At 40.2% G+C, this 16,394-nt stretch overlaps 1 protein-coding gene across 1 annotated transcript in view; it reads right to left on the reverse strand.

The window, feature by feature from the left end:
- The window catches only part of SORCS3 (sortilin related VPS10 domain containing receptor 3), a 275,011-nt gene that overhangs the window by 93,683 nt on the left and 164,934 nt on the right, over window positions 1-16,394 (reverse strand). Inside the window, exon 5 of the mRNA XM_066190964.1 lies at window positions 7,348-7,421. Coding sequence (XP_066047061.1) covers window positions 7,348-7,421 — 74 coding nt within the window. The remainder of the gene's footprint in view (window positions 1-7,347; window positions 7,422-16,394) is intronic.

Raw genomic sequence — 16,394 nt, forward strand, 5'->3', positions numbered from 1 at the left:
AAGAGGTTAGAGAGAAAAAAAAAGGGCAGTTAGAAAAAAAGTCCTTCAAAGACAACTTATTCCAAAATTGCCCTTCCAGAGGATATACCCTTCATTGAAAGAACTCATTCTTACTGTGATATCAGCCAGAATTCCAGAGGTGCGCATGTATTTTGACAGTTTATCATGTGGCACGTTACTTAGGGTTCACTCATTATGTAGTTCATGGGTTTTAAAGGAGAATTTAAAGTATTCAAAATTATTTCCCTTCATAATCACACAATCACACACAATCCTTCTAGCCAGAATGTTTTTAGTATGTTTTCTTTTTTTTTTTTTTTTTTTTTTTATTCCTTAAAAGATCTTTGAGCCTAGGCAGCCTGATTAGCAAGACTTTCACAGGACTTCATAAAAAAATCAACTACTTATTTTCCTAGAAAAGCAGGCAGTAAGGAGAGTAAAGCATCCATCAACTACGACTTAGAGCTTATATTCATAGTACAAGAGATTAGTTCTAACAAATTTCCTCTGAAAGATAAAGTCATCAGTCAGCATAAACATACACCAAACCCCCAAATATCTTTGGTTTTAGTCCAGGTAAATCAGAAAATAGTCCGTAATGCTTCTCCAGTATTGTACTACGGGTTTTTCCCACTTTCTACAAAGATGCTTTCTCGGATCAAACTATTTCTGTCAATCTCTCATAAATTTGTTCAAAAAAGAACATGGACTGTGCTCAGAAAGGGGAACTGTAGTCTGAACATTACACCGACCCTAGGCACTAATGGAACTCGTGGGGTCTGTGCAGTCTCTATAAAACAGTCCTGCAGCATTTCCCAGAGACAGAAAGTGATGGATTTTCCTGTTCTTAAGGTCATTTAGGTTTTTATACTTTTAGATATCCATAAAACCTATCACAATGTCCCTGGAAGAGCACTTACCAATCTGTAGCTCAAAACCAGGACAGGATTATGTTTAGGAAAAAATACCACACACTTTGTTTCAGACTGCACTCCTTCACTGCTTAAATTGTTTTTTATCATATATTGCAAAATGAAATTTTATTCAAATTTTAAGAATATTTTAAAAGGCCATCCAAAAGCTGTCAAATATTTCACTGTATTCCTTCCTTTAATTTTTGAGAGAAACATTTTGATAATATTGCCATGAATTCTAAAATTCCTTTTTTGACTTGAAACTTTTTCAACGAAAATAAACATTATTTCAGCCAATAAAAGAGTATCTACCTCTACACCCAGGTTCCATTTATATCTCTGTCGCTGAGTTACTGTGCAATCACAAGTTAGTCACCCACAACCTAACATTTGGAAACACTAAATATCTATAGTGCCGATGGCATTAATTGTAGGCACACAAAATGAAATAAAAATACCTAGCCTCACAGTTTCCCTTTGCCCATTTTTAAGTGAAAAGGAAAATAAAATCAGGTTTATTATCACCATGGTGTTGTGGTCTTTAATTAACTAAAGTGACCTTGCAAGGGAATCTTCCAATATATGGGAAGAATTTATGAGAATGTCTCATCCCTCCTGGACTCTTATTACAGAGCTTGAGGCTATAGTTTGAAAATGTTGTCCTCAGCTTAGTACAGTTCATGGTCATGGTGGCTTGAGTAACACATTCCAGATTTATGTTAGCTTTACTGTCCAGAAGAAAAACCTTCCCTGGGTGCTCCTGCCCACGGGGCAAGGGAAGCAAGTCCCTCACCAGAGCCAAATGAGTCATTAGCCCAAGGGAGGCTCCAGTAATAGGCACTGGGTACATGCCTTGGTGATGCTCATAGGTGCCATCCACGGATGCCAAACTGGAGTCATTCCTTTTATCCATAGCCCCATGTACGGTATGGTTTTAATTCTGAAAAACTCCGATGTAGGATTATTTAAGAGTCGATTTGACATTTACAAGGCTATGTTTTCTTAACACTAAACTTGGCTGTAAAAAATCGGGCGATGTTTCCCCAGCACTGTGCAATGACACCATCTGGTAGTTAATGATTAGTGGGATTTACAGGAGAGGCAGGCACATATTTGACTAACCATCTCTCTGCTGACAAACCAGGCAAGTAAAGGTAATGTCAGCTGGATCCAAAGGTCACTAGTGAACTGCTGCTGAAACAGTCTGCATGGACCAAAACTGGCGCTGGAATTAGGAGATATCAGTGCTGTCACAATGATGATGAAATAAAAACAGACACAAACATCTGTTGAAGGGAGATACAAACCCAGATAACAACCTTAAGAAACACTGAGGTAAACCCCTTAACTTCTCCCACATTACTCTCAAATATCCAAACTAGCCTCCACTATAGTTGTCCTGAAATTCAGGCTGCAGACAAAAAGAAGTACACTGACTGATACATTTTATCACCTTTTCCCATGCAAAATCACAAAAAAGACTGAAAATCTTGCCCTTGAAAGACAAAATTTGTTGTCTCATTCCTCAAACAGCTGTGCCAGAAAACCTTTAACTCCAAAGCATAACCTAAGTTAGTGGACACACAGCCTCTTTCCTTCTTTCAGTGAAAGAGTTCCTTTTTCACAATTTTTAACCCTCTGAGATCAGTGAGTGTGGCTGGCATTCACAGGTGCAATAAATTTAAAAAAAAAATAATAAAACACCACCAAAAAACCACCAAAACAGAAATCTGGTTGATTATCATGGGAAAGGGGGGAAAAAATAAAATTATAAAATTCTGGGGAAATCTGTTGAGGGAATCAGTAGTGTATTTGACAACTGCTTGATATACCTCATTTTTTCTACTTTCAAATACAAATGCTGAGGACGGTGATCCTCAGTGTCTTCATGTCTGCTCAGCAAACATAGGCAGGGCCTCCAAAGACAGATGGACAGATGGACAGATTCGCAGCTGTTTAGCTGATTGGACAGAAAACACAGGTCCCCTTGAGAAACTCTGTATTTTAAAGAAATAAGCCATAAGATGATAAAAGGATTTCATATGCCACTAAAGCATTTTTTTATTCTCTTGTACCCTCTAGTGATCTTAATCTATTGCTGTAACACATCAAATAACTAATTTGACTACTTCACCCACTACAGTCACCAAGGTGCTCTCCTATCCCAGTCTCACCTGGAGGGTAACAAGGCAAAATCAGCTGGAGTCACCCAAGGTGACAGGGAAAAGCTGTGGCCCACCAAAGTGCTTGGTGAATGCTCCAATAACCAAACTGCCCTGCCCACCTGCCTAGTCTCATTGTGCTGCCACAGGAAAAGGCAGAGTTAGTAAAAAAAACCTTAAGGACAATTCAAGTCCTACGAATTTTTATCAGAAGAGCAACAGTATTTAGTCAGCAGAACACACCATGTGTTTTACAGGCAAGGAAGCTTCCCCAGCATTTCCACGGTACAAAATACGGGCTTTATTTTTTTTTTATATCCTCCACATGGCAGCACAGGTGTCTAAGTTACAGTGATACAAAATGAACAGGACCCAGGGGGAGCTGCAGAAATGTGTTCTGAAAGAAAAGAACATTGAGTAGGTTTTTAACAAACTTTGCACCCATGCTGGTTCCAGTTATCTTGAGTGATCTTGGAATTTGTGTTTCACATTAGCGTAAACTCCCTATTTCCAGTCTTACAGGATCCTAAATCATTAAAATCTGGAGCCAAGGCACGTGGGAGCCAAATCTGGATGCCTGTACACACATCAAGCAATGCATTCTGTTCAAGCTCTGCCACTGCCATCAGTGGGTGTAGTTAACAAATGAATCACTACTACCAAAGTACAGAACTCAAATCCTAGGGGATTTTTATAACTATGAGTGGCCCAGGGGTGGATCTCAGCTCATGCAACAAACTTTGAGCAGGCTCAGGAACTGACGAGAGATGTCCCATGAACAGTTAGACATGTGACATCTAAATGGGAACACAAAACTACAAACCAGTGAAAACCAGTGAGTAGCACCAACATCTATGACTAAGGAAAGAAGCTGAAAGCAAGGGCCAGAGTACAACACCCCAAGTCAGGATTGGAGCTTAGGGCTTTGTGTTTGACCAGAGGAGAACCATCACAGATGCTGTCTGCTAGAGCTACACCAAAAAAATGCACAGAGTTGTGTGTCCATGACTAACAGAGAGGCTGTGCTTACTCAGCTGAGGGAAAATTCACATTCCAGTCTCACAAGCTCTAAAGCAATCCTGATTCTCTCCTAGCCTTAAGGTCTCTGTGTGTGAGGTCTCTCAGGGAAGGTATAATTATTCAGAAAGGTCTCAGAGAGAAAAATAAGACCTCTCATTGTCAGGTTGACTGATCAGATGAACTGGGTGAAGTTTGTAGTCCATTCAAAGCAGCCTGAGAGATGGAAGTCATGTTTTGAAGGCAAACCCACTCAGCAAAACCTGCCCCAGATAAAGCCAGCTGCATTCCAATCAGATGGAGACCGTACCATTTCATGAAGGATGCTTACCTGAGCCTCTGCTAATGAACAATGCAGAACAGCACAGAAGAGCAGCTTACCTCATTTAGGCATCTCCCTATAAATACTATTTCAACTTTCAGGAAGTTTTCATTCAGAGGTTCAATAATGTACTATTTGATAGACTGATTACACTGGCAGTGACAGGCTGGTGACGTGGAAAGGCAAGTTTGCCACAGGCAAGCTGAGAGCTGCAGTTCACACACCTGAGGGAAGGGATGCCATCCAGAGAGAGACTGGCAGACTTGAGAGGTGGGCCTGTGTGAACCTCATGGCTCCAGGAGAACTTCCAGCACCTCTCAGTAGCTAAAGAGAGGGAGTTTTCACAAGAACATGTAGGCATAGGACAAGAGTAGTGGCTTTCAATTTAAAGATGGTAGGTTTAGAATAGATGATGGGAAGAAGTTCTCTATTGTGAGGCTGATGAGACAATTGAACAGGTTGCCCAGAGAAGTTGCAGATGTCCCTTTCCTGGAAGTGCTCAAAGCTAGGCGGGATGGAGCTTTGAGCAACCTGGTCTAGTGGAAGGAGCCTTGGCAGGGAAGTTGGAATTAGATAATCTTTAGGGTCCTTTCCAACCCATACTTTTCATACCTTTCAACCCATTCTATGATTCTGTGAGCTTCACAGAGTAGTGGCTTATATCCCCCTGAAACTTACAGCTATACCCACTTTTCTCTTTTTCGTAGCACAATAAAAAGAAATTAACAAATTTCTGAGGCTAAAATGTTCTTTTTTGCATTTTTTCATGTACAGATCTTACAAGTCAGAGCTTGTAAGCCATCACAGTTTTCAGCTTTAAAAGGAAAAAAAGGAAAAAGTGAAATAAATCAGCTGAGAAGCGTTATTATGTTCCACAATTTCAGTACCTCCAATTCCTGCACTATGGATTGTTTCAAATCCCTTCCACTCTGGGAAAAACCTAATTCACTCTCTTGGGAAGCTTATTCTCCATGGGACTCTGCTATTTCTGAGTGGAATAAAGATTCCTAAGTCTATGTCTCATGAGTTTTAACTATAGAAGATTTGTACATTTCCTAGGAGAAAAAGGCACCTGAAACAGAGACGTTACCTAATGCACTGCTAAAAAACCAGTGCTCAAACCACGCAGCCAAAGACAATTAAAAATGAGATAGATAAAAATACACATTTGAGTATCAATTGGACAAATAGGCAATTTCCATTAACCATTATTATATGAAAGCAGAAAATAAGGCACAACATTAAACCCGTCCATTAGAAAGAGGTTCTGCTTTGTTCCAAAATCAGCTTAGCCCTTGCACTTTATCCTCCAAGAAAGCCTCTCCCTAAGCTCACTTGTGTTATTTGAAGGATAGGGTAAAATTATTCCAAGGACCAGCTATTCTGCTGTACAGAACACACCTGACGAGGATCGACATTGGCCTTTACCATATGCACCCAGCATGAATAGTGAGATCAAAGGATTTTTGATGGTTAGGTCAATCATGCACCTGCCACCAGAACCAGGAGAAAGTAACAACATCCTTTCCTACATTATGGAATTGTATGACAGGAACATGGACAGACAAGGTTCTAGACCTTTGATATATTTTGCAGTTCTGTGTGACTTAGGAGCCTTAAAACTTCCTTTCCTCAGTATTCAAAACCTTCTCACACCATCCAGATTCCTCAGGTACACTAAGGGGAAATCTCTAGACCTGGTGCCAAAAAGCCACATTTCAAATGTTGGGGTCTAAAGATGTTTAGAAAGATTTGAAGAAGGACATAGATAATTGAAAAGGAAGAGTCTACGTCCACTGCAAGGTGTGGAAATACTGAAAATACAATATATAAATATTTTGTGCCTGGTTTCCTGGGGCTTTCAATGAGGTGCAAAAATTTCTACATGAATTTGACTCTAAGATATATAAATAGATATAGATATAGATGATATAGATATAGATAGACGATATAGGTATCATGCTTTATCATTGGGGGTCAGTTTTATGTTTTCCAAATTCTTTTAATTTTTAACCATCCAAAATGTGACCCTCCGCTTCCTTAATATTACAATTATTTTTGGTCTTAAGGACCAGACACTTCTTTTAGCCATTCACAGATTCTATAAAACAGCATTTCTACACATTCACACACACCTCATCATCTGGCATATAGTAAGCACAGTATTAAGAATCTGATCCAAGCCCCAAACCCTAAATTCAACTACAGCAGAACTACACTTTTCTTTTTCTCTCTAGAAGTCAACTCTTGAGCCTTCACATGGTGTAGAGAAGTTTGGAAAAGAGGCATCTGAGATGGCTGAGCCTGGAGATAAGAACTAAATTTGTTTCATCATCTGATTTTAAGACACTCTTCCAATTTGAGAGGTTGACACTTGGGAAATGAGAAGGAATTGAGTCACAAAGCAGATTTTTAGCAAACTGCAGATCTTGGGCTTTCACTAGACACTATAATGAAACTGGCTCCTCAGAGAGTGATTTAAAGCAGAGTGAATCATCCCTTCTCACCAAGATTGCATAAGGAGACTGGTCAGAGTGGCTGGCTCTGCACAAAGACTGTGTTCTGGGCTAAAGGAACTCTCTGAAGGGCTGAAAAACAGGAAGTGTAATGGTCACAGGTTCATCACTGAAGCACTGGGCAGCTCCTCTGTGTTACTCTAAGCAGGTGTGTAACAAAGAAGCAGGAGTTTTGCAATTACCAAAAGACTTGTACCTCTCCGTAAAAGACACCAGGTTTTATCAGACAAGAGGTTCAAACATGGAGACTATTGCACTGCAAGGTATGTGCTATGAGCTGAATTTATAGCGATGATGATGAACAAAACCAAGGGTATATTTCATGTTCAAGTAAAGCAACCAATCCCTTCAGGTCAGATGCCCTTCTCCCCTCCATGAGCCACCCAAAGCAAGCCAAGCCAGCGGCCCTAACTCACCAGTAAAACCTGTTTGGGGTGACCCGCTCGTGCATGAGCTGCCATTTCCTTCCAAAGTCCATGGAGCTGTACAGCTGGAAGACAGAGAGAGAGGAAAAGTATAAATTTTGAGGAAAAAGAAGAAAGACTAGATGCTAGATGAAGCATTAAAATCATCTCAGATTAAAGAACATGAATGGATTGTTCACAATAACTATATGCAATTATTGATCACCCTCACTGCCGGGGAGGCTAACAAGGCAATGTCTTCCCTTTACTCTTAAACCAGGCAGGGCTCCTGAGAATCAAAAACAGGTTGTCACTTCCCAAACCTTGTCAAACAACTTTGTGCTTCCAAATTTCAGCTGTCAACACATTCACTTTGACTGCCATATAACAGAGCTGGCCCTTCCCCTGTCTTTTTTTGTTTAATAGGAAGCAGGTGACATGTGAGTTCCCAGTATCAAAGAGAATGAGAGACAGATCAGATTAGTCAACATGACTCTGATGTGGTAGTGACTCTATACTCGAAGTCATGCTGTGGTTTGTTTTTATGGAGTTAATCGGATCTCCTCTGTATAGAGAAGTAAATTTCTCCTAATTTGTATTTTCCAATATTCAGAACAAGGTCTAAATTTGTAGATAAGTTAGAAATCAACCTGCTCATTAGTTAAACACCAAAGAGAGTGACGTGACTCTTCTTGGAAGCCAAATTTTCGATATAATGATCTTTTTGATCTTTTCTGGTTGAGAAACTACACGGCTGTAATGTAACCAAATTTCCATGCAGTTCCACAGAGTTTCAGACATATATTTGCTTCATATATACTCAATACCCCAAACACCATTCTCCATGCAATTATTTTTTTACCCACAATGCATCCTCTCACAATCAAAACATATGTAAACTCCTTTCCTCCAACTGTGAGCAAATTTGGTCCTTCAGAGAAAAAAATATGCTTTGAGAAATAACTACTCTGCTTCACCACTAGATCACAGAGAACTAAATATCAGGCAGCATTTTGATGAGGATTTCAAATAAATTTCATCTGATATAAATTCTGGCTTAACAAAACAAGGGTTTATTGCCCGCTAAGAAGATAGATAACAGAACTGAAAAACTCAAATGTTTGTAATAGCCAAATTTAAGTCCTTAATGGGAAAACAGTATCATTTGAGCACATGACATACTGCATTGCATTTGATTTGAGTAACTGGATTTGCAAATTGGAGGCAGGTCCATGTTCGGATTGTAAGGGTTCACAACCTAGTGATGTGTCCTGTGGCACCACTGTGATGGATGGCTGTGTGTGACTGGAAGATAAACCACATGTGCTCACAGTGAATATTAACATTTCTTGAACAGGCTGTATCTTTGACCACTGAGATGCAGCAGCCACATCAGAGCTGGACCATAGATCAATTTAGAAAGATGATTGGAAAGGCCTGTTTGAGCAGTGTCCAAAGCCTGAGGCACTTAATTAATTCTTGCTATGTTTGCACTCAACTACACAACCAAATCACTGTATAACCAGCAAAAGAAAGTCAGAAACTGAAATTCAGACTCCATCAAGTATCTAACACAGCTGATATGTGTAAAGACAAAAGAATCAGGCCTTTGCATTTATGCCAACAGGAATGCCAGTTTGGCCAGTAACAGCTCGAGCTGACAGTGAAATACATATGGAGAAAAGATACAGAAGCAGGCATCCTTCAATCTTCATGTCAAAATGGGCTCTAATTATGTAAATTTCAGCCAACAGCACTAAGCTTGTTGTAAGAAATATTAGGAAGGATTTTCTGCCCCATGTTCTTCAGGAGATCAGATATTATTTGAATATCCTAACTTGTCCATATTTCTTTAGCACTGTCTCTAGATAGGGTAACATACTGCATAAAAGTCCACAGTAGCCAGACTTCCTCTGCTTTTCAGGTGATTGTCTAAAAAATATGATGGAGTCCTCTGCCCCAAAAGGAATTCTGTGTAGATACAAAATAAAGCAACAAAGCAGCACTTGTCTTTTTTAATTAAAGGAGTCAGGAAAGGAAAATTCCTTGTCCAAATTCAAGATTAGGCTTATGAAGTCAGCATCAATATTAAGATAACTAAGAGCACACATTGTTTTTAGAAACAATAACTGAGAATCCACAGTCCAAAGTCAAAATTCTACAGTGCTACAACTCTGCCCTGACTTTAGCACAGCTCCTGACAGGAATATCCCTTGAGTCACTGGACATGGTATACACATACAGGGACCTCAGCACAGACCAAGTTGCATCAGTTGCATCAAACAACTTGGTTATCTTTTGTGTGTCCTGACTACAGGTGCAAGTTAGCTAGGCTTCAGGCAACTTAGTCCCAGCTAAGTCATGCTCACAAGCAAGTCCAAGTGGGTCTAGCATCCTGATTGTATTCTGCAATGGATTAACCATTCTCACCATGAGAGGAAAGGATTAGCAACATACAGCCATTCCCTTCGATCCTCTTTTATCTTTTGCCCCTGGCATTTCCTTTATTCTGCAGCAGCAGAACAGCAGTAGCTACAGAAAGCTCAGTGACATAAAGTACAATCTCTTTAACCACTCATGTCTCCCAGTGTCTCTTTCAGGGAGCATCCTGCTCTGTATCAAGTTAAAAACCAGAGATCAGCTATTGGTCTGGGTTTTTTTCCTTTCTTTCCTCTATTATTTCCTCATCAGACTGACTGATGTCTGAAGGATTAAACTGAATTTTATGTGATTTCAGATAAAGAGGGTGTTATTCATTTCAATAATTTTTATTTATTATTCACCTACTTTTTCTGGGCATCCACTTCAAATTTTAACCAGATGACTGAGTCTTAAAGCTATATGACAGAACAAATCCCTAAAAGGCCTGTCTGGCCTAGTTCAGCTTTATAGTATTATTAACAGATGCAAATGCAAAGGTTAGTGTTGAATAAATAAATAAAACATACAATAAAGTGATTTCTAGTATGCATTAAAATTGAATATATACATATAATTTTTGTTTATCTCCCTTCATAGGAGAAGACAAGCTTTAGAAAAGACAACAAATTTAGTGGCAAGTACAGCAGATTTCAATAGAAATTAATTTGTCCTAAGGCTGAATACTAAGCAAAGGAAAAAATTATGTAGGTAAGGTGCCAAGATTTTCCCATTTTTAAGCTCTGCTCTGGCTCTTTAGTGACAAGTAATCTCTGGCATTTCCACCCCCTGGAGAACTGCAGCACATTGGTTCAAGAGGGGTGGACTCCAGCATACCATGGGGGAGGTATTGTGAGGGTATGGCCTTTCTGCAACCTTCTGTTATTTGACTTATTCTGATGACTGAAAAATTAAGACCACCTTGGGTTTTTATGTTTGTTTGGGCTGGTCATGTTTCTTGATGCAGCTAAAGAGCAGCATGCAGTGGATCTGACTCTGCCTCTATTCAGGAGCCTAGTCAGACCTAATCACTTAAAATAGGAAAGGCTGTACCATCAAAAAGATAAATGGCAAATATTTATCCAAACAGCATCACGATACTCCCCACTCAAGGACTGTAGCACCAAACATATCACATCCACCAACACAGCCCTGCAGTTCCCCAGGAACACAATCTGTGCAAGGAAAGACGTTGGCAGCCCCAGTGATACACAACTTTGTTTCACTACAGGCCAGACCTTAACTCCTGCTTGTTTTGCTCAGCACAAATCTGAATCATAAGGATTCTACAAATCACAGGCAGAATGCTTCCTCTTCAAACCCTAAGAGCAGTGGCAACATTTTATTTCACACCAGCGTAGTTTCCAAGTAAATTGGCAAGCCCCTTAAAGAAGGAGCTTTATCCCAGGTGTCAGATTCTGTGTCACAAACACAAGCCATGTGCCAGAAACACATTCAGAACTACAGAACTGTGAAGACTACATACATGCATGCACAGTATTGCATATGAAAAACGCTGTTGCAATTCTCCAGTACAAACTCTCAGGGTGACACATCGTGTTGGCTGGCTTGGAAGATCTTGTTCAGGGTTGTGGGTAATTTGGTTTGGGTGTCTTGTTTATTTTACCAATGCAAGCTAGTGAAAGAAAGAAAGAAAGAAAGAAAGAAAGAAAGAAAGAAAGAAAGAAAGAAAGAAAGAAAGAAAGAAAGAAATGTTTTTCCTTGATAAGTAAAGCTTCTCAGAACTGGAGCAGCATGAGAAACTGGTCTGCTTCAGTTCCACTTATGGAGAGAGGGGAGAAGAACAAGCAGTGAAGGAAACAGGGAGAGACTCAACCCCCTGTGGTTAGTTATCCATGTCCGAGCTAGTCACCAATGCTCCTTTTTAGACAAGCAAGACACTCCTAAAACTGCTCATTTTTCAAGTCTTAGAATCTTCCACTTCTCCTGACAGACACCAAAAAAGCACACAGTGACTAGTGCAGAAGGAGATGACCCCACCAGAGACACATGATCTGGTTGAGATGGATTCCATGATCTGTTCTCTGTTCCCAGGCTGACCTGCTTGGTCTTCATGGGCGAAGCACACAGAAGAATGAAGACTGAAAGCTAGCCCAAAAAAGACCAAGCATACCGTAGCCTGGATACACTCCATCACTGCAAGAAGCATGTATAGATGTCACTTAGAGATTGAAAAGCAACAGAAAACAGACTAAAGAAATTCACAGAGCTTTGATATTCATATACTTTCATGTATACACACATAAGAAGAAGAGCTCCAGGAACATACACAAAAGCCTATAAGCAAATAAAATCAAATATTATTTGTTACTATCAAATCAAGTCTATTGGTCTGAGAAAACGTCTAGTGAGGCTCTCCATAGTTTCCTGTCTGCCTGCCAGCCATCCAAGAGTGCAAATGATGTCAGATAAATCAAGGAAGATCAGCTGAACTACATGCATTTAGAGGAACAATTCATTTATTACACAAAAAATTATACTTCCTCCAGAAAAAACATACAGCTGATGCTAGAAAGATGCATTTCAAAATATATACATCAGGGTGAAACCAGATCTAGTGGTAACAACTTGGCAGCAGCTGACACATTATGGAAGAGGAGGGTCAGATTAGCCTGGCCTGCTTGGCCTCAGAAGAGCACGATCCCAAGCAGTAGCTGCTTACATGAAAAAATGGCTCTGATCCCAGAAAAGCACAAAGCAAACTAACACCTTCTCAGCCAGAGCTGGTGGGAAAAATATACAAGATGTGTGGAAGGTTCCTGCCAAAAACTCAAACCGGGGCAGAAGAAAAATAAAATTAGGTCAACATTTCTGTAGGAAATTGGACTGCAAGCAAAGGATAACTCAGTCTGTTGCAGGGTCTTAAATTTTCTTTACAGAAGGAAAAAAACACATTATCACTAGAAAAAAATTAAAGGCTTAGAAAAAGTTGCAATCCTCAGAAAATTCCAAGTTTTATCTTTTCTCTACACTTGTGTGTTACAGATGAAATTGCAAAAGAAGAGGGTGTCATCATTAATATTTCAGAAAGGTCATTCCTAGAAGAAAAATGAACTGGAGGAAAAATTCACACTTTTCAGTCTCTGGAGTACAGAACAGATAAGCCATGTCTGACAACAGCTAGTTGAACACAGGATAGATTCAGTACAGCCATGAAGACAGCTACTGGTACCCCAGAAACATGCCCTACTTCTTTATCACCTCTTCCATCCTTGCTTTTTTTAAGGACAGATGCTCACCTCTCCCTTTCACAGCAAGTGTGATGTTTAAACTGTGAGATCTATAGAAAACCCTTTCTCAGGTTCTCCTGGAAGGCAGGACATGTTACTTGTAGCTTTGTAGGTATAGGACTCAGGTCTAAAATATTTCAGTTGTGTGGCTGAAACCAGGTCAGGAGCAACCCTTGGCATGGAAGTGGCTTTACTACCCACAGCAGAAAAGGCTGTATTCAAAGAAAGAGTCAGGGTATTTCTCTCTTTCTTCTATTCCACTGTTCCCCTCAGTCTGGGCCTTCGTGAAACACCTCTGGAGTGTCAAGAGTTACCAATACAGACACAAAGGATAATGTCACCCTCCAGCTGATAACCAACTCAAGAACTACCAGTGCTTATTCTTTCCAGCCCCTCCAAAGGAAACACCTATCCCTGCCACCTTTCAAGGTGGGGCTCCAGTGGTACCAAGATCTGAAACTTAGAAGTGCTTCTGGACCCTTGAATAATGGAAAAAAGATCCTTTTCTTCTCTTGTCACAGGCTGCCTGGAAACCACAATTCAGGTAAGGCACCCTCGACAGCTCTACACTAAAGAAGCTAAAAATAAATCCTATTTCTCGAGCCAAAAGATTTGTGCAACAGCTGGTGGGGCTGAACTTAGTAGAAAGAAGTCTACCAGCACCAAATTTATGGTCTTTGTTTACACAGAGTAGTAAAAACCAGTAATTGTAATGAAAACAAATGGACCAGTTTATCTCTTTACTTTGATTTCCTTTCCAGGTGATTAAAAGCTGCATTAAAATAGACCTCATTGCAGCCCAGGGTTCTTCTCTAGCATTGTACAGCCAGATTGTCTTAGGCATGGAAAGAGAATATGCCCAGACTAAACTATGTCTGAGACTCAGCAGAGATGCTCAGCTCCCTACAGATGTCGTATAATAGATGGGACACTAGAAACAGGCTATTTTGAAAACTGGTCAAGACAGAAATTAAATACTAAATACATTTTTGTCATCTGTCCCATACAGAGAGGGAAAAAAAAGTAAAAGTTTCAGAAGCTGGGAAGTTTGGTGGGGGTTTTTTTGCATTTTAAGAAAAATATTTCACATGCTTGTCAGTAAGAGTAGGTCTTCAGGCAAAAGAAACTCAGTCTCCATCCCACCAGAGTAAGACACTGGTCAGGGATGTTCTGCACAAAGACCAAATGCTTTGTAAATGTCTGACTTCAGGATGCGATTGTATAGTTCAATTCCAACCCAGTTTCTAATGAAGCCAGACAGGTTAAGACTGCACTGATGTCATGTTTCAGGGTTTCACAGTTAAAAAAATGTTTTCAGTCAATGGGTCCACTTTAAACCTGATGCTGAAAGCAAGACTTGGCCCTCTCTGCTTTGCCACTACATCTCCAAGAAAAAGACAAAAGTGGGTTAAACTGGTGAAAAAAGAAGTCCATTTAAAAATCTGCACCATTCAATTTTTCTTAAGCCTTACTGGCAACAAGCACACCCAGCCAAAAATTTGGTATTTCTGTTAAGGGCAGAGCATCTTTGGCTTTTCTATTCCATGGCTGGTTTCTAGTGGAGCAAGAAGTGCAGATACAGCTGCAACAAGAGCAGGGTCACAAAGGAGTATCACAAAGAGCTTAAGGTATATTTTAACCCTGGGTAAAAAACAGGCTCTCTGTTTTTCAGGCTTTTCTCCCACCTCCAGAGAGTGGCGCAGAACCAAGATGAAAAATATTACTTCCATATTTTTTTTCTTAAACTGAAAATCTGGAGAAAAAATATGTTCAATTTGGTCAATCAAAACACATTTCAATCATTTCTAAGGAATTTAGCTTTAGCAACTCGCAAAAGGTACTATAAATAGAAATGCCATTTTGAGGGAAGGCTAACTTTTCTGATTGCTTATTAATTTCTTTCTCCATGATGTTTTAACCATTTCAAAATCAGCTTTACAGTTTGAGGGAGGACTAAAGTAGAGAACAGGAACAAGGAAACAATACTGGGACCATGAAGAGATCAGAATGGGATGGAGATGGCAGAGCTGTCTCCTGCTACCAGGGGCTACAAAGTGCATCAGGAGTTATATTTACCAGTCTTACTTCCATTGGTGTCCAATAGGCTCAGCCAGAGGCAGAGGGAGGTTTCAGGTTGCTCCTGCTGTCCACAGAGGCTGCTCCACTCCTTTTCCCTTCAGATCAGCTCTTTAACATTCACTAAAGACTGAATTGCCTCTAACGGCTGCTGATGTTTCTGTCTCAAAGCCAGGCTGATCCCTTAGTCCAGTTTCTTTAGCTTAAAAATCATTAGGCAGTGTCGGGTCTGAGACCTGTGCTAATTGGATCCACCAACCACGTGGATGGAGCCACTGCTGCTGTGCAGGTCAGCCTGCACTGAGGAGCTCTGTGCCCTCCCAGCCCAACAGGAAAATTTCCTTTACTCCTGGGGGCTTGCAGCCCTTTAGAAGTCCCTCCTTACACTCCATCAATGGTTATACTCCAGAAGTTTAACAATAAGGGGAAATAAATGTGAACCACATGTCTAATGGGAAGATTTTTCATTCAAATGTGCTTTATTGTGTGATATATGCCTTTAATTACAGTGCAAGCATCTGGGTACATTCGTTGCTATTACAGACCAATCTTTCATGTTTATTGAGCATAAGACTACAAGGGACAAAGCAGGAGAGGCTGAGGCATTAGCCAGTGGGACATAAAGTTACAATCACATGCTTGGCTGTTCTTCTCCTCCTTCCTTTACAAACCCTGTGGCATTATCTGTAGGTTAACCTCTATATTATATAGGCCAGGATTTAATGGCATAGGGATTTTTTCAGATTAGTGGAAGAAATAGATTTCACACAACCAAACCACCTTCTAAATTCATATAAGATTTTTCTGATTTATTTCTTTATGTGGAAAAAACATTTCTGAAAGTGCGTACATGGGCATTAATGAATAGGTTTTGAAACTGCATTTAGAACAGCAGTTTTTTCTGAGATGTAGTCATTGTTCATGTAAAAAATTTCACACAGCTTGAAAGAAATGTTAGTTTGGTCTCAAGCAGTATGTGTCATTTAGGCAAAATTAAAGCAATGTATTCTGCCCCAGTTTAAATTGCATGTTATTTAACACACACACCTGCCACCCAATGCAGTTTGCCATTCATCAGCACTTTCACATACAAGGGTGGTTACCCAAAACAGTTCCCCAGTTTCTGTGACCCTGAGACACTGCGCAGACACACACCTGAACTCATCTCACACAGGTGAAAATGCTGTTCTCGCTGGGGATCAGCCCTGACAGAGGGCAGTTGCCCCTTCCATTCAGTTCTCATCTCCCCACCTGAAGAGAAGCAAACCTCACAGGTCCTTAGGAGCTGCACCCCACTTCTCAGTGTTGTATTTT

This window comes from Chamaea fasciata, unplaced genomic scaffold (genome assembly GCF_029207755.1).
Source record: "Chamaea fasciata isolate MVZ Bird 193981 ecotype frontalis unplaced genomic scaffold, bChaFas1.0.hap1 SCAF_9, whole genome shotgun sequence".
Classification (NCBI taxonomy): domain Eukaryota; kingdom Metazoa; phylum Chordata; class Aves; order Passeriformes; family Sylviidae; genus Chamaea; species Chamaea fasciata.